We start from the raw sequence: 23,906 nt of genomic DNA, 5'->3' as shown, positions 1-23,906 counted from the left end.
TTTGTAAGTTCTATAGATGTTATGCATTTGATTCAATCGAATAAGAAAAACTCTTGATTATTACCACTACAGAATATGTGTATAGACCATTGACCCTAAATAATTGACCAAAACTTTATATGCATGTCGTTAGGAAAGGAAAAACAGTGAACTCTCAATGCTTGCTATCCTCAGGTTTGCGAAGCCTTTTGCTGCCATGTTTCCACCTGCTTCATTGACTTCTCTTTCCTCTGTTGTAATTCTTTGAATTCCTCAGGGCTGAATGGAGGTGGCAGATCACATGGGCCTGCATCGTTGGCAGACTTAACCATAGAGTCCTCCATAAACTTCCTTTCACGGCCTATAGCTTGGCATGCCAATAACTCTGGACAGATCTCAATAGCTTCAGGTGGTTTGGTAGGCTTGAACCGTAGGAGCTTAGCATACTCAGTTAACAGGTGAAACATGTAATCGTATATATAGTCCATACTAAGCTCTTGTTGAATGAAGTTGCTTGCTTGCTTTCCTATTTTTTGTGCCTTCAACAGTTTTTAGAAGGGAGATATGAGAGTATGCTTTTCATATAAATATTACTATCACAGGACGATATGGTAAAATATTCTATGTTATAGAAAAATGTAACCTTTGACTCCAAACATGATCATTACTAATGAAAAGACAAGTAAAAATTTCTAGTTCACTAAATATTGGACAAGTCAGCACGGATTAAGATCTACGGTTGATAACTTCCCATCAAGAAATAATTTCGAGTTTTGAATATTAGTTCATCAATGCTTTGGTTATTGCACAAAACTTTCAGATGAAATACACGAGAAAAACAATGCAATTATTTACAGCTCCATCAATGTGCTTATATTAAATAGATAAAGGAAGGGCATCACTTTCTATAGAACATTAGAAGCTTTAAATTTTTTATCTTGCAAAAGATTCCCACACTATCAGGGTGAGCATATCACACGAAGTAGTTTGTGAATATGGAGTTTCAGCTCAAATTAATAGTTGTTGACCAATGTGTTTCAGCTCATAGAAATAGCCAATCATGATCAAAACTGATATCTAGTGCCACATAACTTTGTTGCTTGATATTTAAATGTTATATAAAAGATGATACCTTTTTCTTGTTTGAATTGCCCCAGTCAACAGCGTGCTTTATGGAGCTGCACTTATTGTCATCTCGAACTGGCCAATAATGCTGAGTGGGCATCAGCACCCTTGAAAAGAAATCATAGTATTTTGGTGTAACAACCAGTGTCATTGAATTACACGCTAGAATGTACTTCTCACTGACTGACCATGCTGATCCTTCAATGTAGATCTTGTACCTGTCACCAAACACAATGGTCAGTACTGTCAACAAAGCAAAATGACTCTTATATTCCTTTTAACAAAAGAAAACACACCTGTGTGTGCATTGACTAGCCAAATCTGACTGTTTGTATCCTGCCTTACTCTCTTTGATCCAATCCTGTATATGAGAAACATGCGCAAAATAGCTAATCAATCATAAACATCATCATAACTGTTTTCTTGATAAATAACTCACATACTAAAATATAATTATTCTTTTAAAAGGAATATGAAGGACTAAACTTGCGAGAACAGGGGACTATTAAACTTAATTGAAGTGCGACTAGGCACAGTAAATCATAGGCACAAATACTTGCCTGTTTGTAAATTCGTGCATTCCACTCATGCTTACTGGAGACATTACACTTAACCAGCTCTTTTCTTTTAGTTGCAACATCTGGATTCCCTTTCCAGTAAGCATAAGGCTCTCTATCCACCCATTTCACCCTCTTATTGCCAATATCCAAATCCTTCTGCAGTGCATCCCACGGCTTTATGTTGATCTCTGGCCTATCATCACAGACAGTCTATTTAAGCTCTGGTGCTTTGTCCGAATGAAAGCGTAAAAAGAACATACTTAATTTTGGTGCAGTCTTAGGAATGATCTTTAATCTAAGCACTGCAATGGTCAAGCACATATATTTACTGTGTCAGAAACACAGCAGCAGACATAAACATGTGCATCCTCCCACAATGCACACTGATGGTATGCTTACTGGACCTGACTATCATGAAGAACACAATCATTGTGCTACTTCTAGTAACAGTAGCGTAGCAATAACAGCATAGGAAATAACCTGTGATTTGATTGTGGGATATTGGGATTCATTCTAATGTTAACCAGTAGAATATAATGTTAATCTGCAAGCACTCCATCAAGAAAAATACAATGATGTGAAGACCAGGAGAAGTAGACTAACCAACCCCAGAAGGACCAGTCCGGGAAGACGACGTCGAGCGTCTCGTCGTCGCCACAGTACCGGAAGAGCGGCGGCATGGCGGTGGCGTTCTCCCCCTGGTACCGATCGGCTTGGACGACGGGCCAGTCGACGCAGTCGAACATGAGGTCGAGGTCGGGGACGCGGCCGGGGTACCGGCGGAGCAGCTGGAGGATGCCCCAGATGGTGAAGAGGTCGCGGGTCTGGAAGGCCGGCGCGATGCGCTCGACGTAGGCGCGGCCCCGGAGCACGACGAGGCGGAAGTTGGCCGTGTCCCTGGCGCGCTCGAGCATCCTGCGGGTGATCCCGCCCGCGGCTCGCCATGGGTGGAGGTCCTCGTGGATGAAGCGGAAGTAGGCCGGGCAGGAGGAGTTGGTGGTGGTAGGGGGGAGTGGCTGGGGCTCGGGGACGCGGGCGCAGGCTGGGCGGGAGGATAGCGCGAGGTAGAGCGTCTGGGAGATGTTCTTCGGGACGGCGGGGTCGCGGCGGAGAGGCGGCGACGAGCAGGAGATGGAGTAGGCCCGGCGCGGCGGCGGCGGCGCGGTGGGGGTGCCCGGGATGGATGTGGCCTGCGTGGAGGTCAGGATTGCCTGCAGGGGAAGGAAGAATATGAGTTGAGATAATAAAATTGCAAATAATCGCAAACAGAGTAAATTTCAGAAATTACTCCAGTAGTGTTTCCTAATAATAAAATTATTATCACAAAACTTAAGTATGTACATATTTAAGGTATGATATTGTAAAATTACATGCCTATATAGCATCAAATTAACTACTCCCTCTTTTTTTTTTCAGGTTATAAGATGTTTTTGAGTTTGGTCAAAGTCAAACTACTTCAAGTTTGACCAAGTTTTTAGAATAAAATAGTAATATTTTTTTACCAAAGATAAATTTATTATAAAAATATATTTAATTATTGATTTAATAAAACTAATTTGGTAATATAAATATTACTATATTTATCTATAAATTTAGTTAAATTTGAAGCAGTTTGACTTTAACTAAAGTCAAAACATCTTATAATCTGAAACCGAGGGAGCAGTAATAAAAACTACACTACAACTTTATAAATCATAGTATCGCAAAATCATAAATTTTGAAATCCAATTGGCAATAACGCAAGAGATCTATAACCTCCGAATTTGAAGTTTTATGGTGAATTTACGCGGAAATATATAGTTTTGTGATATCGTAATTTACATATGTAGTATCCTAATAATTTGGTGCATTATTGTTTTGTTAGGCCGCTGCTGGAATTTAATAGTTTTGTAATATAGTTTCATCGAAAGTTTTTATAGTTTTGCAAAATTTACTCTCCTTCTAGGTAACGGAATTCATTCTGGCCTTTATTACTTCAAATAAGCTACAATCAGTTACTTTTAGGCCATATTTGTATATAAGTCTAAAGATTGCAAACATATATCTAGAGAAGTTCATATTGTTAGAAGTTTGTTGAGGAAAATAAAAAGAGAACAATGCAGTTATTGTTTGATTGTATGGTAAATCATGTTATGTTGTACTATATACTACTAAAAAATGCTGACATCTAAAGACATGAAAAAATGCTGAAAAATTTTACTCTCTTGTAAAAAGACATGCAGAATGGATCAATCCTGTAAATCTGTTTATGCAACCGCAGATATTTCATTGTAGGAAGAATTTCTGGTTTGCAAACATGATAAAAATGCACCCTGATTTGTCACTCTAGGAAAGAGTAAAATGGTAAGGAGTAGAATTCGCTAAGGTAGTGTTTGGTTTGGGGACGAAGTGGGATGGGTCAGACCTATCCTAGTTTTGTGGGATGGGATGGTTCCAGTTGTCTGTTTGGTTTATGGTATGGGATGGTTATAGTTTTTTGTTTGGTAGAAGGGATTGAGGTGGGATGGGATGGACGGATTTGTACTCACCGTTAGTGCCGTCTAGGGGCGGAGGCACTCGGCGGCGCCCGGATCTGAGAGGACCGGCGGCGGCGCTTGCGAAGGTGGCGGCGGCGGTCGTAGACGAGGCAGAGGTGGCGGAGTTTGTGGAGATGGCGGTCACGGTGCTCGTGGAGGTGGCGGCAGTCATGGACGAAGCGGAGGAGGCGCCGGGCGCGGAGGCGAGGCGGCGGCTGGATCTGAGTGGAGCGGCGGCGGTGCTAGCGGAGGTGGCGGTCGCGGATGAGCGGCGGCACTCGTGGAGGTGGCGGCGGCGGCCGTGGAGGCGAGGCGGCGCTCGTGGACGCGCGGAGGTGGTGGTCGCGGGCAAGCGGCGGCGCTCATGGAGGCGGCGGCGGTCGCGGACGAGGCAGAGGCGGCGGCGCTCAAGGAGGCGGCGGCGGCGGAGAAGGACGTGCGGAGGTGGCGGCGGGTGTGGACGAGGCGGCGACGCTCGTGGGCGCCCGACGGAGCTCGCGAAGGTGGTGGATGGCGCGGTGACGCCGTCGCTCGTCCCAGGTGGGACGAGTTTGTCCGCCAGTTTTTGGCGGATCGGTTGGTCCCGGATCTGAGAGGAATATTCCTCTCCAGGGACCAACCCATCCCACCCACCCCTAAACCAAACACCCCTAAAAGTGGGTTCGTCCCATCCCATCCCATCCCATCCTTGCAACCAAACACTACCTAAGTTTCACAATTTTCGATCGAACAAAAGGATGGAGCTTACCTACCGTCTTTGTGCGCCACTCATCCAGATTGGTGATCGACAGATGACTCTGCGCTCATGCCAATAAAATAACTAGTGTCAGATAAACATTGATGAATCGCCATCGCCATGAATGCTCGACTGAAATTTCGAAAACGAAGAAAAAACAAAGAAAACTCCGAACTCACGGTGGTGGTGATCCAACGGGCGGACACGAGGACGCCAACCACGACGACGAAGAAGAAGAGGAAGATGGCGGTGGTCACCGGCGACGACGACGAGCTCCCGCCCTTGCACCACCGCCGGCCGTCCGGGAAGACGGCGGCTGCCGAAGCCATCGCCGCCCCTCCCACCCGCCGCCCGCCCGCACCTCCCTCCCCCTCCTCTGCCTTCTCGATCGTTGACGCGGTCCGAGCGTTGTTCGCCGCCGCTTCCTCGGCGAGATCAGCCTCTGGTTGGCTGGTTGAATTGGCCTTCTGCTCCTGAGACGAAACAACACGGTGAGCACAGCACTGGATGCGGGAGGGAGTGCTGCACGGCAGTCGATCGCTGGAGAGCGTTAAAAACGCTCGCGCCGATCGCTCAGGAGGGCGCGTCCACGTGTGCGAACGAGTTTGTGTTGGTTTTTGTTTCACGTCACTACGTGGACGTGGGCATGCTGATAACCGTACTGGATTTAAGTCCTGTGTCCCCTTCAACGGCACAGGAGTTTTCAGTGTGGTTTAACCCATCCGACGACGCTGGAACCGAACACGAAGAATCGAGCGGGTTGTACGAGAAGGACAAACCTTTTTACGCTGAAGGTTCTCTGCTGCCGCCGTTCACCGGCGACTCCAGGCTGGCCGGCAACGCCACTCGAGCGATCGGAGCTCGACCTCACCGGGTGATCTGATCGCCCCCGGCGATCGATGCCCTGCTTCACGAGAAGAATTCGTCAGGCGCGCATGCGAAATCCACCCGGCCGCGACGTGCCGAGAACTTGTCAGATGGTCACCAGAGTGACGAGATCGCGCGCTGCAACTGAAAGAAACTAGTAGTTGGGAACTGGGGATACTGGATCGATGGAGAGGGAAATGCTCGACATGCGGGGAGTTTGTTGGAGCTGCGAGTGGGAGACGCACCTGATATGGATTCTGGAGGCCACCCGGAGGCCGCGGGCGCACTGAGAGGAAGGGGAGCCCCTGTACCACGAATCCACGATACGAGGAGGCGTTTTGAGTCTTTTGACTCTGACACGGAGTAGTAGTAGTATTGTAAATTTTGACGAGGAATCTTCGGATCGATCCAACGAGCACGTGAGCCCCGGCGGCCCGGCCATTGCTAAACAGAGGCTTTGATGACTTGGTGTCCATGATCAAACCAAATTAATACTAACAAGATGAATGAACAAATCAAATCAAAATTTGTATTTGTACAAAAAAAAAGAATGCACAGATCAAATTATGAGCTACTACATCCATTTTAAAATATAGCAGCCCTTTAACGAATGAGACACATCCTAGTGTCATGTGTTCACTTAAAATTTATTATATTTTGATAAAGATATGTTGTTATATTTTGGAACAGAAGAGGTAGTACTACCATTGTGCTGTGGAGATGGTCGAAGACGCCATCCCAAATGTTGAAGAGCCGCACCACGTCGCCTTGAAATGGGCCGTGTTGGCGATCACGCTCACGACTCGCTTTCGGGACGAGGAACAAGTCCACTTTGATGGCCTCAAATATAGCTTCAATCTAATTCATATCCATGTACCGCAATATCGGATATCTTGACTATCTCAACTACTAAAACTGTGTAATTTGACTCCCTTAACGGTTTTAGAGGACGGTTTCGCTGACTTGGCGTTTTTGACTTGGTCCAAACTATTGAGTCATCCTATGTAACTTTTTTTTTGTTGTCTTCCGTCCCTTTCCCTCCTCACTTCAACCCTTCAATCCCCCTCGACCACCGCAACGAGGACTTGCCGGTTTTGGCCACTGACATGTCTAGGGTTGGGTGGGGGAGGGAGGAGGGCATCGCTGCCTGCCCTCCTAACAGGTGAGAGGTGAAAGGGAAGGAAAACAAGAAATAAAAAGGGTCATTAACAGGAGGGTCTCACAAGATGATTTAACAGGTTATACCAAGTCAAAGTGCCAAATCAGTAAAACCATCCTCCAAAACCATTGAGATATTCAAATTATAATGGTTTTAATAATTGAGAGAATCAAGATATCCGGTATTGCGGTTTAAGAATATAAATTAGATTGGAGCTATATATATTTTGAGGAAGTCACAGTGGACTTTTTCCCGGACGAAACACGAGTGTTCACGTCGACCATAATGGCACCACCACCCCGGCCCATTAATCCTAGGCCCAGTTTCTGAAACGGATTCCTACACTTTAGAAACGGCTAATTAAGAGCACACATTTTTTTTTAGTAGAACACACAAGGCAATGCAGCGGAAACCCACCGCAACTCCGCATTCCGCAAGCCAAGATCAAAAGTTGGCGTATCAAAACATTTTGAAAACCAAAAAATTCGTCTTCAACCTCCTGCTCCCCTCGCTTCGTTCTCCGCCGCGCCATTCGCCATGAGGACCCGCTTCCTCGCCACCGACTACTTCGCGCCGTCCTCCTCCTCCGCCGCCGGCAAAGCGCTAGCCCTAGAGTTCTTCAGCTTCCCCTCTCTCCCCGTCCCCGCCCTTCCTCCCGATCCCCACTTCCTCCCGTTCACCTCCGCCGACGAACTCCCAGCCGCCACGGTCGCCGACGATGGTCTCGGCCCTCTCCCCATCGCCTCCGCGCTCTCCGATTTCCTCGCCGCGGTTATCCCGCAGGCCCTGCCTGTGCCGACTGTGCCCGCGGCCGACGAGGTGAGCGAGCCACCTGCGAATTCGGGTTTCGCGTTCTCGAGTCGTGCGGGGCTTGGTTGGGGGTGGCTCGGGGTTGCTGTTGCTTGCTCTGTGCTGTTTTTGGTTGATTGATATTTCTATGTGAGAAAATCGTGTGGCATCTGTGAGTTGCAACAGCTCATCTGCTAGATTCTGCTTCACGCAGGTATTGGACGACTTCCTGTACGACAGAGGCGGATACGGCGAGGATTTCAGCTCATGGGAGTTTGGTGCATTCAGAATCCCTAAGGCAAGTGAAGTTTTTATGTTTGGATTCTGTAGGCTGAATTTCCTATGGAGCATTTGCGAACACTTTTTTGTTTTTCTATAGGGGTATGGCGTGATCAACCGCGAGAAGGATGAAAAGGGGGAGGGCTCTAGATCAGACGGTCTGGAGATCTCCTCAGTTATGAAGGTGACATAGTAGTTAGTTTGCTAGCCTTGTACATGCTTTGACTGTTCTTAGGGAATTGATGTTCGATTTATGCATTATGTGGTGCTAGAGGTGGGAACAATTGAAGGAGCTTAGATTTGAGGTTGTAGAGGTGGATCTCCTAATGGTGAGCAGCGTTTCAGTGATATTGGTTGATATTATTATGTTGTTTCCTTTTCAAATTCAAACTCGATTGTTCTGGTGTCTAAGGCTTTGCAAGAAGACATTGCATCCTTTGGTGAAGAGGAGTCTGGTGGTGGTGTCACGTTGTTGCTTCGTGTTCCAGATATGAAAATCCATTTGGTAACTACATCATCTCATCACAATATCAAATAATTCGCTCCTCTATACTCCCAAAAGATCAATAATGCGCATGGAGCTGCAGTTCAGCTATGGGAGACATATGAACATGTTGTACTTAGAGTTAAATGGTTATGATACTTCCGTTCTTATACCATGTTGTATTTCGATTGTAATGCGCGCATCACCCAAAATATATACTTCTACACAATAACATGATAAGCGGTTATCTCCTACCTTTTGTGTTAATTGTGGATTCACTAGTAATATTTGTATCCTCCCTGTCATATTTCTGTATTATGTAACTATCACTATCATACCATCAAAGTTGCAAAAACATAAATCAGTTGAAGTTGCTTATGCCTGCTGGTGAACATGTTGATTTGATTCCCTTGTGTTTTATTAACTCAAACATATTCTTTGATACATCATGCTCACGTTCTCGTCTCTGTTTCTCACAGGATTTCATTGATATTGAGACCGACATAAAAATAAGATATCAATCTGATCTTCCAGAGTCAGTGTATCAAGTAGAAAAGGTCCCTGTAAAAGACAATGATGGCAATGGCCATTCTTCTCTGAGAGAAGACTGCTGCTTGGAGATTGCAGCACTAGATCATGGTGCAGTAATACCTCGATTGGAAGTAAGTAGGAATTCTTGGGAGCTCGACGATTGTCTGACTGAGACTGACAGATACGGTGTTTTTGATAATGTTGTTAGACACTTGGATGAAGCACAGATTCAGCATTCAGTGTTTAAATCAACCGAGTTCTTGAGATCAACTGACATGGACATGCTGACCTTTGTTTGTGAAGATGCACCATGCCATGACATTCAAGTAGATAAACCAGCAGAAATCAAAGCTGCAGTAGAAATGGATGTTGTGAGGATCAATGGCAATATTCTGCTTGAGAAAAATTCAGCACTCTACCCTCTCAAGCCTGATGGCACCTGTTCAGACTTGCCTTGCTCCATTCTTTTAGAGGAGGTACAGATCATTGATTTTCCTTCAGATAATGTATTCAAAATGCTTGTTCAGTCAGAGACAAATAAGATGAATATATCTGATGAAATATTCAAAGATGATTTTGATCCAGCAAGACGTTTGTATGAATCAATGGTTAGCTGCGAGTTAGCACTGGTTGATGATACATTTAGGTCATTGCCTACACCTATTTTAAATGATGATATAGCAGTTAGGTCTAGGGTCCCTCCCATTCAAGAAATACTATGCTCCCTAAAACCACACCCTCTATCAGCATCTGATGGAATTTATTTGGATTGGCATCTCTTACTGGAAGGACCATGCAACCGGGAGATTTGTTGTTCTTATGCAAGCATGGTTGAGGAGGCAAAAACTTGCCATTTAAGTTCTGAGCTGCAAAGGAGTTGTCAGAGTACATCAGTATTTGTTAGCGATTTTCTGGAGGATTTTCAGAGAAGTCCAAAGCTTCAAGATGAGGATAAACATAGCGATATTTATGTTCCTGCCCCACTGTCTCATGATCCACAAAAATTGGAAGCAACTCAAAAATGCGAACAAGAAGGTGGTACTAGAAACCATAGTTCCATGAAAAGACCGAGTCCAGAAAAGTCATCTTCCTTCCCTGAGTTAATATCACATTCTGGTGACCTAAATTTTTACTTAAACGTCAGAAGTGCCACTAAGAGTGGAACCAATAATGAGAATACTTCTACTTTAGATGTCCCGCATTCAGAAGAGCAAGCATTATCTCTTTCAACCAGGGCTAAGGTTGACAAACTCATAGAAATTCATCCTGTCAGCCCCTCAAATCTTATTCAAGGCCTTATAGAACAAATCCATGCAAGCTATACATCTGCTCTGCAAGAAAGCACATATTGGAGGCATTCTTTCTCAGATGAGCAAGGTTTAGGAATCTCAAAGCAGAAACTTCTTGAACTGATAACGGGAGAAGGTTCAGAAGGCTCGTACAATCACTGCGAACACAAAGATAAGATGGAACTCATTGTACTGTATGCATTAAAGCAGGTTGCATATTACTTATGTTTCTTTGGTCTGCATGCGGCCCATTTGTACATTAGCAACCTGACTAGAAGCTTGGAAAACACTCCTGAGAGGTTAAAACATATTCTATGGTCCATTTCTGAAGCACAGAGGAAATCTGAGAGGCAACTGTTTGAATCTCATCCGTCATTGTCATGCATTGAGACTATCCTGAGATCTAATAAACAAATCGACCAAAAGATCCTTATAGTTGCTGATAGAGCTTTCTGGCTGCCACTGGGTCAAAAGCTAGCATCCATGAGGATGACATTTGTTGAGTTTGGACAAAACCCTGCAACAACTTTTGTGGATCTGGTGAACAAGACAAACTCTACAGCTTGGGTGCTGGAAGAATTACTGAAATCAGATTGCATTCTGCTAGATAACAAGTAAGTCCATTTGATAAATAAACCAAGCCAATTTTCTTTCCAATTCCTTGCTTTTCATTTTCTTATTACAAATCAACTTCAACAAGCAGATAGGCTGGTTCTTGGGGGTTAGCTAGTTATTTGCTGTACCTTTTTCTACTGTACAAGAATTAGTGCAGGATTTATTGAATTCATTCTGGTGAGCTAAATGAATGTGTTACATTAACAGTCCCTCCATGTTTGCCACAACTTTCATTTCTTAGTGCATGGAGTCATGGACATATTACAAGACGATCATGTTTTTAGAAGTAGCTTGCCCTTTAAGAAGGATCAATTGCCTTGTGAGCCACTGAGTCATCTTGCACTGGTTGTTCATATTGTTGATCAACTGTGGTTAGAGTTTAGACATATTTTTGGGGTCTTTTTTACAATAACTTAAATGTACCAGAAGTTCATTGGCTCTTTTTGTCAAAAAAATTGTTTCTATGCACAGTTTAGTTTTTGCTTGTCTGATATTAAATATTATGCCATATCCATTCTTGTCATCATTTTGAAGGAACATTCCAGCTTCATTCCCTTTTGACAAGTTTGGCATCATACTGGAATATGGAGGCCCGAATAAATCATCTACCTTGTTATCTCTCGCTCCTAAATTAGATGGTTTGCCACCTCTGCATTTCCTCTATGTCAAAGTTGATGGCAAGGACTTTCCAGCTGCTCTAGTCGAGGACAACCATAAAGACCAGGATTTGAAATCTACATTGGTGATTATCACTCACTCCATGCTGCCATTTATTCTGTTGTCATATGCCAATCATGTTGTTTATTATTAAGCCAGCCTTTGTATGTGTTGGGGAGGGGGGCACTACATGAAAATTTTTATATCTTGTACACACAGCTCATTGTAATATGAAACACTTAGTCTCAGCTCTGTAATCATAACTTCTATCCATTGTAGTTGAGTACTTCAATTGAGCATGAGTTTCCTGCATGATCTTGTTAGAGGGAAAACCATACAAATGAGTTTTTTCCCCACATATTTGTTTTTGAGGGCCTACACTTAGTAATAGGGCAGTAGGTGTTTGTAGCAAATGATCAACATGGAACATCCTAACTTCCTAAGAATGCTTCACTATTTGCAGGATAAAGTTTTGCTTACACTTCAGAAGGATTTGCAGGAGAGGATGAATAAAATGCGTATTGTTGATTCGTTAAACTTCATACCAGCAACAAATCAACTGCAAGGTCTTCAAGAAAAACGGAGCAAACATTTTGCTGCTGATGCTACAAAAGAACTGCTTCCAGATGATCAACCACACAGATTACAAAATCTTAACAAGAAGAATACTTTTGATTCACATAACGTTGTGCTTGCTGATGAACAGCTACATATACAGCAAACACTGAGTAATAAACCTGTTGTCAATTCACAATGTGTACCCACAGTTGAGAAGAGTAGCTCTACTTCTTCTGTATCTGCCAATGTGCTGAAAGACCCTCAAGAGAATCAGTCCACTACTGACTTACCTTCCTGTGTGAAAAATGACTGCATCATGCCAGGAAGACTGTCCGTCCCAGATGTAGTGATAGTTGTAAATACTGGAAATCATGGAAAGACGATGCTTGTTTCGCGAAGATCATCTTATCAGCAGATACTAGCTCTGGAGAAAGGAGGAATGCAGGTCGTGGAGCGAGATATTGATCTGCCTGTGGATCTGATACTCAGTGCTGCTGTCTGCCTAGTATGGTATGAGACTGCGCTCTTTGAGGCCAATGAACTAACAACATCAGCAGAGACATCTGGTATAAAAGAAAATGTAGAGAATATTGCGACCAACATTCTGATGTCAGTTAGTTTCTCTTTCACTGGCTGCATCATGGTAATTAATTTTGTATCCCTCTAGAAGTATTTACTTTTTCGTATATAGTTAGCATCACAGGCCATTGCTATGTTATTGATGCAAATGCACCTGTCTGTTTTGGTTTGGTGTGAATGTGATAATTCTTGATCTATCATAAGAGAACAGTTTCCTTGTACTTTTGCAGGTCTTTGAGGGAGAAGCTGACTTCCTTTCTGCTGTAATGGACTCATCTGATTCATTGTATACTGCAGCTGCTAGTTTGGACATGAACTTGCAGCTGTTCTTCTCACACACACCCAGGTCAACAGATGAAATAATTCTCAATTGCATTACAAATGTGACTAGCTGTTATAAAGCTCCTCTTCCAGATATACCTGAATCAGAAAGCCTGGCTGAATCATTTCTCACAAGTTTCCCTTCCATCAATCCCGTGTCTGCATATATGTTACTTTCTTCTGGAGGCAGCCTTGTGGAGTTCCTCAGTTGGCCACATGAGCGCCGTATTCAAGCAGTTGGAAAGTATCTTTTGTCTCCAAAGATCATTTCCCTATTTAATGCTTTGTGCAAATTTGGTGAGTTAGGTGAATCAAGGTCTGTAATGACTGAATGCTCTTCAGTCGATTCAGATATCAGTAGTGCATTCCTGCAGTCTCCGAGGAAAAGGAAACAGCGTTCATTGCAGGCTTGTGCAGTACCAACTAATAAGCTCCTCTTTTCTGATTCTCTAAACCAAATACCTGGTGACTATGCAGAACATGCTGAGGTATTCTCACCTTCTAAGTTGAGGAAGTTCTCTGACATGGATAATACAATTCCCGAGCTCCCAGATGTCTTTACATTCGACGAAAGTTTGAATATGAGAAGTGAGGGATTCTCTTATCAACAAAAGAAGCATGATGTGGATGCAATACCTGGTAATCAAGTCATTAATGATGATTTCAGCAATGGATTGACACCAAATAATCAAGCATATAACAGAAGGACTGGCAATATGGTGGACACATTCGACTTACCCTGGCAACCTGAATTTGGTGGTACGCATCCAAGCAAAAGCACTTTTCACACAAGCAGACCATCTTGCAGCAGAACTCATAGCAATCCAGTATTTTCAACTGCATTTGAGATCAACGATGATCCTGGTGAGTGGAACATTTCAGGAGGTACAAAACAAACATGGAAGGGGCTTGCACATGGAGGTACTGTAGACGACTCTTACAGATATGATATGGACAACAGATATCATGAACCAAGAGATGAAATTATGCAACATCCAGCAAGTTCGCTTGCTTTTCAGAAACTAGATTTTGGTAGCCATGCAACTTCACAGGGGTCATGCTGGGAAATTGATTATCTAAGGCAAATGAGTGCAAAGAGAAAAGCACGTCAGGAGAGATCTAGATGTAGTAATTCACCAGGTATGTCGATCCCAAGAATGAGAGATAGCAACTCAAAGATTCTAAATCCTCCACCTAAAGAATCCTTCAGATACCGAGGAGATAGAGACACTCCTTCGAGGGACCAGAGCCCTTCAATTGGGACTCAGCATTATGGGAAAGGCAAGGAAGGAGCTAAAGCACAGAATCGCAGAGCAAGGAAAGATTTCAATGTACAACCAACAAGTCACAAAAAGAGGATAGAACCGTCCATTGATCCAACATGGACTCCTATTGACAAGAGAGCAAGACAGGTACGTGCTGAAACATTTTCTGATATTGTGAATTTTCTAGTGTTTGAGATGCAATGAAGATAAAACCTGAATAATTTTGTGCAGAAACTTTCATTTGTTACATATGGGAAGGAAAAACAGAGCAAGCTGGTCTGGCGAAACCAGAACAGCCCTGGTGTTGGGTGTGGCTTCCGGAAAAGATTCCGAGAGGAAGGTACGTAGATTATCATGTCAGGTCAGATAAGCTCCCTGTGCCCTATCCTCAAATAGATTTCGAGAGGAAAGTACGTAGATTTTCATGTCAGGTCAGATAAGCTCCCTGTCCCTGTATCCTCAAATTTAAGTTGCTGGTGTTTTATTTTGTAAAGATATTCCATGAAGATATGTCTAAACTCTTAACTTACGTAAAGAAGTGATTTACACCTAAAAGCCGCTCATGCATTCAAAAGCACTGGCGGTATAGGTTAAATGGTATATTGAATAGGCTAACTTTTCGAGACCAGTGCCTTTAGTCACAAGACATTGCCTGGAGGATATTTTCTAGCGTAGTTTGCATGAGTTTTTCGTTTTTGTGTTGCTTCCTTCTTCCCTTCTGCTTGTAAACTTCTATTTTATCCTCTTTATTACTCTTTGGTGCAATAGGCATAGCTTGTGTCCTTTCGTTCAAACAAAGAAAAAGCTTACGATAAAAAGGGTATTTCTGGGGTGCAGTGCACTCCATTTATCTGTGAAATGTCAACCCATATTTTACACGGATGTGCATACTTATTCCATGTACTGTAGGCTGTAGCCCGCATGTCGATGATTTTTTGCGGGTGTGGACTTCTCTTTACAGGACATCCGAGGCAACCATAATAAGAGATTTGCTCTGGTCCAGTATAATGTACCAAATCGTTTCCGATCAGTGGCAAAGCTCCTATAATAAACATATGGTGCATCATTTGTATTACGGGGCAAGGCCATTTTACGCCAGAAAAAGAGGGCTTCCCTGTCTACCGTGAGATTTGAAAAGAATGGCTTCAAAAGCTAGAGGCCCAGTAAGGAACTTCAGTCGTTATGGAAGAAGGGGAAATTTTGAAGGAATAAGTTCACTTCGTGACCCTCAAAAGTGATCGAAATCTAATCCGTGACCCTAAACCATAAAACCGGTTATCTTGACTCCCCCCCTCCCCCCCCTCCAACTCTTAAAACCGGTACACTTTGACTCCCTCGGCGGTTTTGGAGGGTGATTTTGCTGACGTGGCGGTTTTGACCGGGTCTCCTTTACACGTGGCGTTGACGTGGCGCTTAGGTGGCATTAAAAATAAAAAAATAATTCATTTATCATTCACACAGAGGATGACATGTGGGGCCCACATGTCGTCCTCTCTCCTCCCCTTCTTCCTCCTCCCTCTCTCCCTTCTCTCATTCTCTCCCCCCGCCTCTCTTCACCACCGGAGTGGCAGTGGGGATGGCGGCGGCGTCCGGCGGTCGGGAGTAGCGGCGGCGGCATCCGGCGGTCGGGAGTAGCGGCGGCGGCGTCCGGTGGTCGTGAGTAGTGGCGGCGGCGGCCGGCGGTCAGGAATAGCGGCGGCGCCGTGAGGGAGCTTGTCCCCTAGTGAGGGCGCTGTGCCGGTGGAGGTGAGGATAGGCTCTGTCCTCTCGGCGGCGCCGTGAATGACGGAGGGAGCTGACGATGGCACCATGGGTCGGGCGCCGGGCGGGAGCTGGAGCGACGGCGGGGACGGCGAGGGCGGTAGATGCGGCGGCCATCGACGGGCAGTGGGGACGGGACGACAACCATCGGCGGGCGGGCGGCCGAGGGCCGGCGAGAGCGGTAGATGCGGCGGCCATCGACGGCGACGGGCGGGAGCTGGGCCTGCCGCCACCGCCACCGCCAACCGAATGGGAAGAGAAATCGTCGGGACCTCGTCGCCGGGGTGGAATGGGCCGAGCCTACCTCTGTCGCTCTCCGTCCATCTTCGGTCTGCCGCCGCCGCTCTGGCCCACAGCCGCCGCCGCCGGCGGCTCTCGCCCGTCGCTGCCGGCTCCTGCCCGCCGCCGCCGTCGTCACACGCTCGCGGCTCGCCGAAGGGAAGAGAAAGAGAGAGAGGGGGAGGATGATTTATGTGGGTCCCACCCATATTTTTGGTGAATGACAAATGGGTCTCACACACATATTTTTATTTTTAATGCCACCTAAGCGCTATGTCAACGCCACATGTAAAGGAGACCCGGTGAAAACCGCCACGTAGGAGAAACCGCCGAGGGAGTCAAATTGCACCGGTTTTAAGAGTTGGGGGGGGGTCAAGATATCCGGTTTGTGGTTTAGGGTCACAGATTAGATTTCGATCGCTTTTGAGGGTCACAAAGTGAACTTATTCCAATTTTGAATTCCTCAAATATACTAGCAACGATTTCATACATGGGAGGCTCAGAATTGGTGTCCGATACATTCTCTAAGATGGACTCCGAGGCCCCGTATCTAACACGGACTCGATCAATCACCAGCGCCTTTATCAATCACCAGCGCCCCGCGATCAATTCCCGAGTTCGATCGTGCCGCGCTGTCGTTCTTCTTGTCTGCGTAAACCCATCTCGGTCGCCATCGTCGAGGCAATGAAGCCCGGAGGCCAAAACCCCCGTGGCAACAACGCGGCACCGTTCGGTCGCTACAGCAACAACCACGGCGCGGGCTTCCGCCGAGGGAGTACCGGACCCAACGCCCCACGGAACCACCACCACCCGGCAGCGGCCGCGCCGCCGCACGTCGTCATGACGCCGCAGCAGAGGGACGAGGTGCTGCTGCGAGCCGGCCGCCTCGCCGCGGAGTACCTCGTGAACATCGGCGAGCTGCCCCCGGACGCGCTGCTGCAGGGCCGCCACCCGCCTCCTCCGCCGCACGCGCCATTTCAGGGCTACCAACAACGCCAGTGGCCGCCGCCGCGCGGACACCCGTGGCACGAAGGCCCGCACCCGCAGCATGGGTTCCAGGCATCGCGCTCGTCCGCGGTTGGCCCGATCCGCAATATCGCGAAGCGGGCAGTAGTACGCGGCGGCGGCGGCGGCGGGACGTTCCGAGGACGCGGCGGGCGGTTTCCCTCTCGTCGGCCCGGCGCGAGTGGCGCCGCTGCTCCGGAGACGGCAGGGGAGCCCGGGCATGGCCAGGGAGTGGCGCCTGGCGCTGATGTTGGCGGGGTGGTGGGGGTGCGCGGCGATGGGTCTGACGCGACAGCACCAGCGGGGCCGAGTAGCGGGCGGCAGCCGTCGGCGGCGGCGCATCCAGGTGGCGCGGCACACGGTCAACCGGAGAAGGGCCAGCCGGGAGGGCATTCAAACTCTGATGGCTCAGTAGGTTTATAGACCGCTTCTGTACACAGCACAGCAGGCCCGCTTGGGATCTTTTGTCGCGCATGTATGGCGTCGCTTGTGCTGGGCTGCAGTAGCAAATTATTCAAGCAAATTCTAGTTAGGCCTTTAGGAGACAGAGGCTCTTTTAAGGAGAGCTGGAGAGGGGAGACGCTGGTAATATCAGCTGAGAATATGAAAAAACGAGATGAGCCATTTGCGCACGATTAATTAAATATTAATTATTTTAAATTTGAATAAAATGTTAATGTAATTTTTAAAACAAATTTTCTATATTTTTTTTAACAAAACATATTATTTAGCAGTTTAAGAAGCACGTATATTGTTGGTGTTGAAAATTAGGGAATCATTGCCACTATCTGCAAATAACTGTTGTACTCATACCGGTCACGGAAGCACGAAAGCATGTTGTTTTGAACATGTCTGAGGACTTATTTCCTCCGTCAAAAAAATCCAATCCTGGGTGTGTCCAAATTCAAATCTAGAATTGGGTTTTTTTTTTAAACGGAGGGAGTTAGAGTTAACCATTTAAAACCTTAAACATCGTTACTATCCTACTCCCTCCGTTCTAAAATATAATAACTTAGGACCGGATGATAAGATGCCTATCTAGTTTTGTAGTACTAGGAAATGTTCCATTTAGTCCTAGATTCTTATATTTTAGGATGGAGGGAATATTAACTATGGTACACATAACAAAAACCATGTGGACATATGTATAGAAAAAAACATTTTCTGTACTATCTTGATAGGATCGAATACATAAACCAAACCTACTAGAGAGATGAATGGTACGAACACCGAAAATCTAAACTTTTAGTGGAAATAAAAGTTATAGTTAAACTTAATGAAATTACACCAATCACACAGCTAGATTGATGCCGGTTTGACGTTGCCATGCTGCTTATTAGACCACCCAATGAACTTTGATCAAACCGTCGGTATGCAAAAAAACATGTATCGACGAAAGTACAAAACTCTTGAAAATATATCAACTTTATTACACTAATATATGTTTATAAAGTGCATCTAAAGCACTCATATCTTAACTCACGAACTAGAATCGAAACCTCAAAGCAAACCCTAACTTTTCTTTTTTTAAAAAAAAAAAAGTTGATATCTTCCGGTCTCAATTCCTCATCTATTTATACTCACAACGTGGCTGCCCCTAGCCACGAATCCAACTAGAACTAGGACTCCTAATCACATAGGAAGCTTACGAAACCTGAAAAACAACATTCCCATACAACTCCACACTCTAATTTTTTCAAACTTGAACTCCAATCCAAATTTGACTCATTTTTCATACATACACAACACCACGTATATATCATATAGAAACCTTTACCTCCAGGTGCATTATTCTCTAGCCTGAGCATTCCACGTGATATCATTTGCCGTCTAGACCTTAATTTCTCCCAGGCCTAGTCCCGATCCATCACCGGCTATACTCCTATGGTCTCCAACAACACCTGCACATGAATAAAAAAATTGTATTTGAGTACAATTCGCACCAACTTAACTCACATCAGCACACGATAGTATCACATACTAATAGAAACAATCTAGAAGTTATAAATATGAAGCAATCTAAAAAAATCATGAAAACAACTTAAAACCGACTCCAACCCAAAGTATTCTAGTCTAACCATCGGGTCACCCAGTCAGGCCGCCTGAATCCCTCTAGTTAGTTCGGCCACATAGTACCAACGCACTGTTCACCAACAGAAAACACTATTCGCTGTATTTTTTTTAAAACACTCACCTTTGACAATTGTTCATCACCAAGATTAATCATCACATGATTATACAATGTTATGTGTTGCCCGGTTTTGCATATACTTTAAAAATACAATATAAATTTTGATGTAATATTTTACAATATAAGTCAGTATATATTTTGAAAACCTTGTCAATGTCCAAGAAAACACATTCTGTAACCTTGTGAAAGTATCATGTGGACATTTGAATTGAAAAAAAACATTTTTCGTACTATCTTATGTTTGCCCGGTTTTGCAGATGCTTTAAAGTATAAATATAAATTTTGACATAATATTTTACAATACAAATAAGTAGCCACAAGTATATTTTGAAAACCTCGTCAATGTCCAAGAAAACACATTTTGTAAACCGAAAAAAAAACTTGTCAATGTCCAAGAAAACACATTTTATAAACTAAAAAAAAAGAACTTGTCAATGTCCAAGAAAACACATTTTGTATTCTGAAAAAAAAAGTGATTTTGTATTCTGAAAAAAAAAGTGATTTTGTATTCTGAAAAAAAAAGTGGGGGCATTCCGAGAATTGAACTCGGGACCTCTCGCACCCAAAGCGAGAATCATACCACTAGACCAAATGCCCTTTGTTGAGAAATGTGTATATAAACTTTTTTTAACAGTTCATTATAATGCCGTGGTGCATAATCCCAACTCTTGTTATGCCTGAACATTCCAGTACTTCCCACCAACCAACCTCTCTCGCGCCGTCGCTTGTCATGCCGGGCCCCGCCGGCGGCCGGTTCCTTTCTTCCCAAATCCCACGGAGCCGAAGACACGAAGGTCACGGATCAGACCAGATTCTTCCGTTTCCCTTCGCTGCCTTTTCACTCTAACGAAGGCATATGATATTTTTACATACCTCTAATCTCCATTTTCAAATATAATTATCATGCTTTCATACACAACAATCTTACAAATCAATAGGTATACAGCCGTGGCGTCAACTGATTGGTGTACATTGGCACCTTCCGGCCTCATCGGAAACCCACGAAAACAACACGGGGATTTTTTAAAGAAGACCAAAATATCCCTTTACTAGTACTCATTTCGTCTTAAAAAAAGACAAACCCTGAATTTTCGTGTTCAACGTTTGACTGTTCATTTTAGTCTTATATGAAATTTTTTATAATTAGTATTTTTATTATTGTTAGATAATAAACATGATTAATACTTTATACGTAATTTATCTTTTTAATTTTTTTATATAATTTTTATATAAGACGGACGGTTAAATGTTTTTTGTTTTTTTTTTCCCGGAGGGAGTATTAATTATAGGAGGCGTTGGGGGTGGGGGACAACTACGCTCCGGCATTCTCTTCTCCACTCACCCGAGACCCGCCGCCGGTAGCAGCGGCACGGCACAGCGCGGCCGCGGCGAAGCGAGGAGGGGAAGGAGACGGGGCGCGATGGGGCTCGGCGTGAGGGCGGCGCCGTTCACGTACGTGGCGCACGCGCTGGCCGTGGCGGCCGCCACCATGGTGCTGGTCTGGTGCATCCACTTCCGCGGCGGCCTCGCCTTCGAGGCCACAAACAAGAACCTCATCTTCAACGTGAGTACTTGATTCTCGTCTGCCCCCCGTCTCTCTAGTTATCTTTCTAGTGATACCGTCCCGAGATATTGGATTGGATGGACAATTTTGGGTGCCGCTGTTTTTTCTTTTTTTGTTTCCCAAAAGAAAATTTTGGAGTCATATCCAGTAGGGGTAGGTAGCTTTATTAGGAAGGAAGGAAGCGCAAAAATACTTTGGCCGTCGTATCCGTTTGGCGTTTGATCAAGAAAAGCAGGATGTTGATGGCATCTGCTTTACCTTTTGCTGTTAATTTTGCCATGGTGATTAGGATAGTGCTTAAATTTTAGTCCTGTCGAGGTTGTGTTATCGGTTATGAATGAACAGATGAATTGTTGTTAAGATTGCTTTTTTTCCCCGCTATACGTATGTAGTTAAGCAATTTTTTAGCTAACCTGTTCGGATTTGTGACTACTTAATGAGAATTGGGTTGACTTTCATAAGTTTGCAGGCCTTGCTGCATGTGTTAAGTTAGCCAAAGTGTTGAGCGTTCAGTTTGAACATCTAATCAGGGATCGTTTGATTGCTTGATGGAGTAGGTTATTGAACTAGGCACCATGTGGTGTATTCTTTATTTGGTTTTTTGTTTGGTATTGAATTATGGATGCTCTTATGCTCATGAATCCATGTTGGTCAACACATTGGCATGTTTTTTGTTGGGTATTGAATTATGGATGCTCTTATGCTCATGCATCCATGTTGGTCAACACATTGGCATGTTGTCCATCTGATGGGGAAAATGGAGGGCTGAATAATGATTGCATGATGTTGAATTCATATCAGATGAAGCGGGTCATGACGTCATGTTAAAAATGCAATTGGTCCACAGAAAGATGTTAAAAAGCAATCGTATTTTGCATTTCAACTTGCTACACATTTCTGTAAACGCGCCACCTAATTTTGCATGCCCAATTTAAAAGACGTTAAACTTGGACTTAACGGCAAATGGACCTTTTAAAATTTAAACTGTATATTCGGTTCTTTTCTGTTCTGCAGTTTCTAATCATTTGCATATTCCTTACTACTAGTAATTCAGGATACTACTGTACATTAGCGTTTCAAATCGGTTGCCCATATCTCTAATGTTGAGACATTGCAGGTTCACCCTGTTCTTATGCTTATTGGCTATATAATCCTAGGCAGTGAAGGTAAGTTGTTTTGTTGTTATTATTATTATTTCTGTGGTTCGTGGAAAAGTTTTAGTAATATTCCTTCTCCATTTTGGCAGCTATAATGGTATACAAGGTCCTTCCTACTTGGAAGCATGATACAACTAAGCTGATCCATCTAATTCTCCATGCAATTGCCCTTGTATTCGGTGCGGTTGGGATATACTGCGCTTTCAAATTTCACAATGAAAGTGGAATTGCCAACCTCTACAGTCTGCATTCTTGGCTTGGGATTGGAACAATTTGTTTGTATGGTATTCAGGTAACCCCTTGCATATGGCAGCAATTCTATTCCATATAAGCCATTGACTTAGTCCAATTATTATGATTTGTCTGAAACCGTCAACTTACAACAGAACCAACTGGTAAAATAGCTGGTAAAGCATGCACATAGAAGAGTTTTTTTTTTTTTTTTTTTTTTTTACAATTTAGTCAATTATGATGTTGCATCAATTTCTGAATGTGTTTGGTTAAATGATTACTCTGTATCCTGTTGTGCTGTTCACAACTAAAAACTCATGAATCTGAATAAGTTAGCAGACACCAGTAGCTGTTAGTACCAATAATTTCCTGGCCACCGAAAGACATGAAAAAATGGATTGCTTTTCAGAGCTGAAAGATCTACAACACATTTATTGAACTGCGAAGTTTTATTGTAGTAGTTGATATCTGCCCGGTGAGAGTTTTTTTTATATATAACTTTACTTGATTGTTGACAACTTCTTGTAAAATGCGCCTGTCTATTGCAGTGGATATTCGGGTTTGTTGCTTTCTTCTTCCCCCGTGCTTCGCCAAGCGTGAGGAAGGGTGTTCTTCCTTGGCATATACTGTTTGGGCTCTTCGTCTACATTTTAGCCCTGGCCACCGCAGAACTCGGATTTCTTGAGAAGCTCACTTTCCTCCAAAGCTCAGGGCTCGACAAATATGGCGCAGAGGCATTTTTGGTGAACTTCACGGCTTTGATTGTTGTGCTATTCGGTGCTTCCGTCGTGGTTGCTGCTGTTTCTCCTGCTCGCGTTGAAGAACCGCATGAGTATGCTCCAATCCCTGAAAGTTAGAACATCTGTAGTTTACAACTTTACAGCATATACAAACACAACCAAAGAAGTTTGTTGTTGCCACAGTGAGACCTGGTGGCTGGTGTTCATATAACTCCCCTTGAAACAAAGAAAGAACATACTGGACATACAAAGAAAGGAAATATGCATATTTGTTGTGTGTGTATTTGTTATGTGGTTAATCTATATTAATATAGAAGGCGTCGGACGTGTCACTACCGTCCATGCCATGTTCGTGTAAAGGAACATTTCTAGCCGTCCGAGCTGATTTCTCTTTCGTTTCAATCCGTGAGGGGTGGCATTCCTCAAATTGGCCAACAATCCTTGTGTTAATGTGAGTAAGAAAGCATGCGTTTGATTGGAGGGACATGGATTATCGGGTTAGGACAAACCTATTTTTTAACGTGTTTAATTTGAGGATAGGTGAAAATGCTACGTGGTAGCTGTGTGGATTGGGCTTTTTTTTTTTTGGTGAAACTAAAGCCAGCAAAGCAGGTGTTATATTAAGTAGGGAAGAAGAAAGTACTCCCTCCGTCCTATAAAAAATCAATT

General features: G+C 44.2%; 4 protein-coding genes and 1 non-coding gene across 7 annotated transcripts; 3 read left to right on the top strand and 2 right to left on the bottom strand.

Annotated features, from left to right (window-relative positions):
• Nucleotides 1-6,132, bottom strand: LOC4330128 (uncharacterized). Of its 3 annotated transcripts, none has more exons than XM_015768082.3 (9): nucleotides 6,029-6,132; nucleotides 5,696-5,820; nucleotides 5,096-5,389; nucleotides 4,933-4,977; nucleotides 2,268-2,875; nucleotides 1,665-1,857; nucleotides 1,401-1,465; nucleotides 1,112-1,322; nucleotides 1-518 (listed from the first exon to the last, which is right to left on the bottom strand). In XM_015768082.3, the coding sequence occupies exons 3-9, from the start codon at nucleotides 5,243-5,245 to the stop codon at nucleotides 171-173; spliced, it is 1,620 nt and encodes a 539-aa protein (XP_015623568.1). In that variant the 5' UTR covers nucleotides 5,246-5,389; nucleotides 5,696-5,820; nucleotides 6,029-6,132; the 3' UTR covers nucleotides 1-170. The 3 variants fall into 3 exon arrangements, with proteins under 3 accessions (XP_015623568.1, XP_066164139.1, XP_066164138.1); XM_066308042.1 differs by having other exon boundaries at nucleotides 5,696-5,927; nucleotides 6,029-6,048; XM_066308041.1 differs by lacking the exon at nucleotides 6,029-6,132 and having other exon boundaries at nucleotides 5,696-6,024.
• Nucleotides 6,133-7,324: 1,192 nt separating this feature from the next.
• LOC4330127 (protein SHORTAGE IN CHIASMATA 1) lies at nucleotides 7,325-15,067 on the top strand. Its single transcript, NM_001416782.1, has 10 exons — nucleotides 7,325-7,761; nucleotides 7,946-8,029; nucleotides 8,111-8,194; nucleotides 8,283-8,339; nucleotides 8,423-8,515; nucleotides 8,974-10,928; nucleotides 11,464-11,671; nucleotides 12,050-12,787; nucleotides 12,954-14,456; nucleotides 14,541-15,067. Exons 1-10 carry the CDS (start codon nucleotides 7,480-7,482, stop codon nucleotides 14,655-14,657), a joined length of 5,121 nt encoding a protein of 1,706 aa, NP_001403711.1. The 5' UTR covers nucleotides 7,325-7,479; the 3' UTR covers nucleotides 14,658-15,067.
• A 1,966-nt stretch (nucleotides 15,068-17,033) lies between these two features.
• LOC136355282 (uncharacterized) lies at nucleotides 17,034-17,777 on the top strand. The gene has a single exon (XM_066307668.1). The coding sequence runs from the start codon at nucleotides 17,034-17,036 to the stop codon at nucleotides 17,775-17,777; it is 744 nt and encodes a 247-aa protein (XP_066163765.1).
• A 2,293-nt stretch (nucleotides 17,778-20,070) lies between these two features.
• Nucleotides 20,071-20,142, bottom strand: TRNAP-UGG (transfer RNA proline (anticodon UGG)). Its single transcript has one exon. It is a non-coding gene; the product is annotated as a tRNA-Pro (tRNA).
• A 730-nt stretch (nucleotides 20,143-20,872) lies between these two features.
• On the top strand, nucleotides 20,873-23,593 carry LOC4330125 (probable ascorbate-specific transmembrane electron transporter 1). Its single transcript, NM_001416781.1, has 4 exons — nucleotides 20,873-21,109; nucleotides 22,227-22,275; nucleotides 22,356-22,558; nucleotides 23,046-23,593. Exons 1-4 carry the CDS (start codon nucleotides 20,966-20,968, stop codon nucleotides 23,352-23,354), a joined length of 705 nt encoding a protein of 234 aa, NP_001403710.1. The 5' UTR covers nucleotides 20,873-20,965; the 3' UTR covers nucleotides 23,355-23,593.
• Nucleotides 23,594-23,906: the final 313 nt, after the last annotated feature.

Source organism: Oryza sativa, chromosome 2 (assembly GCF_034140825.1).
Source record: "Oryza sativa Japonica Group chromosome 2, ASM3414082v1".
Taxonomy (NCBI): Eukaryota; Viridiplantae; Streptophyta; class Magnoliopsida; order Poales; family Poaceae; genus Oryza; species Oryza sativa.
Note: the sequence above shows the minus strand (reverse complement) of the source record. Positions and strands in the feature narration are given on the sequence as shown.

Excerpts from the sequence above, each read along its gene's own strand:
- LOC4330128 (XM_015768082.3), bottom strand. The coding sequence starts at position 5,245 with ATGGCTTCGGCAGCCGCCGTCTTCCCGGACGGCCGGCGGTGGTGCAAG. Across the intron at positions 4,978-5,095 it reads CCCGTTGGATCACCACCACC|AGTCATCTGTCGATCACCAA; the intron begins GTGAGTTCGGAG and ends GCATGAGCGCAG. Across the intron at positions 2,876-4,932 it reads ATGAGTGGCGCACAAAGACG|GCAATCCTGACCTCCACGCA; the intron begins GTAGGTAAGCTC and ends CTTCCCCTGCAG.
- LOC4330127 (NM_001416782.1), top strand. The coding sequence starts at position 7,480 with ATGAGGACCCGCTTCCTCGCCACCGACTACTTCGCGCCGTCCTCCTCC. Across the intron at positions 7,762-7,945 it reads CTGTGCCCGCGGCCGACGAG|GTATTGGACGACTTCCTGTA; the intron begins GTGAGCGAGCCA and ends TGCTTCACGCAG. Across the intron at positions 11,672-12,049 it reads AGGATTTGAAATCTACATTG|GATAAAGTTTTGCTTACACT; the intron begins GTGATTATCACT and ends CACTATTTGCAG.
- LOC136355282 (XM_066307668.1), top strand. The coding sequence starts at position 17,034 with ATGAAGCCCGGAGGCCAAAACCCCCGTGGCAACAACGCGGCACCGTTC.
- LOC4330125 (NM_001416781.1), top strand. The coding sequence starts at position 20,966 with ATGGGGCTCGGCGTGAGGGCGGCGCCGTTCACGTACGTGGCGCACGCG. Across the intron at positions 21,110-22,226 it reads ACAAGAACCTCATCTTCAAC|GTTCACCCTGTTCTTATGCT; the intron begins GTGAGTACTTGA and ends GAGACATTGCAG. Across the intron at positions 22,559-23,045 it reads TTTGTTTGTATGGTATTCAG|TGGATATTCGGGTTTGTTGC; the intron begins GTAACCCCTTGC and ends TGTCTATTGCAG.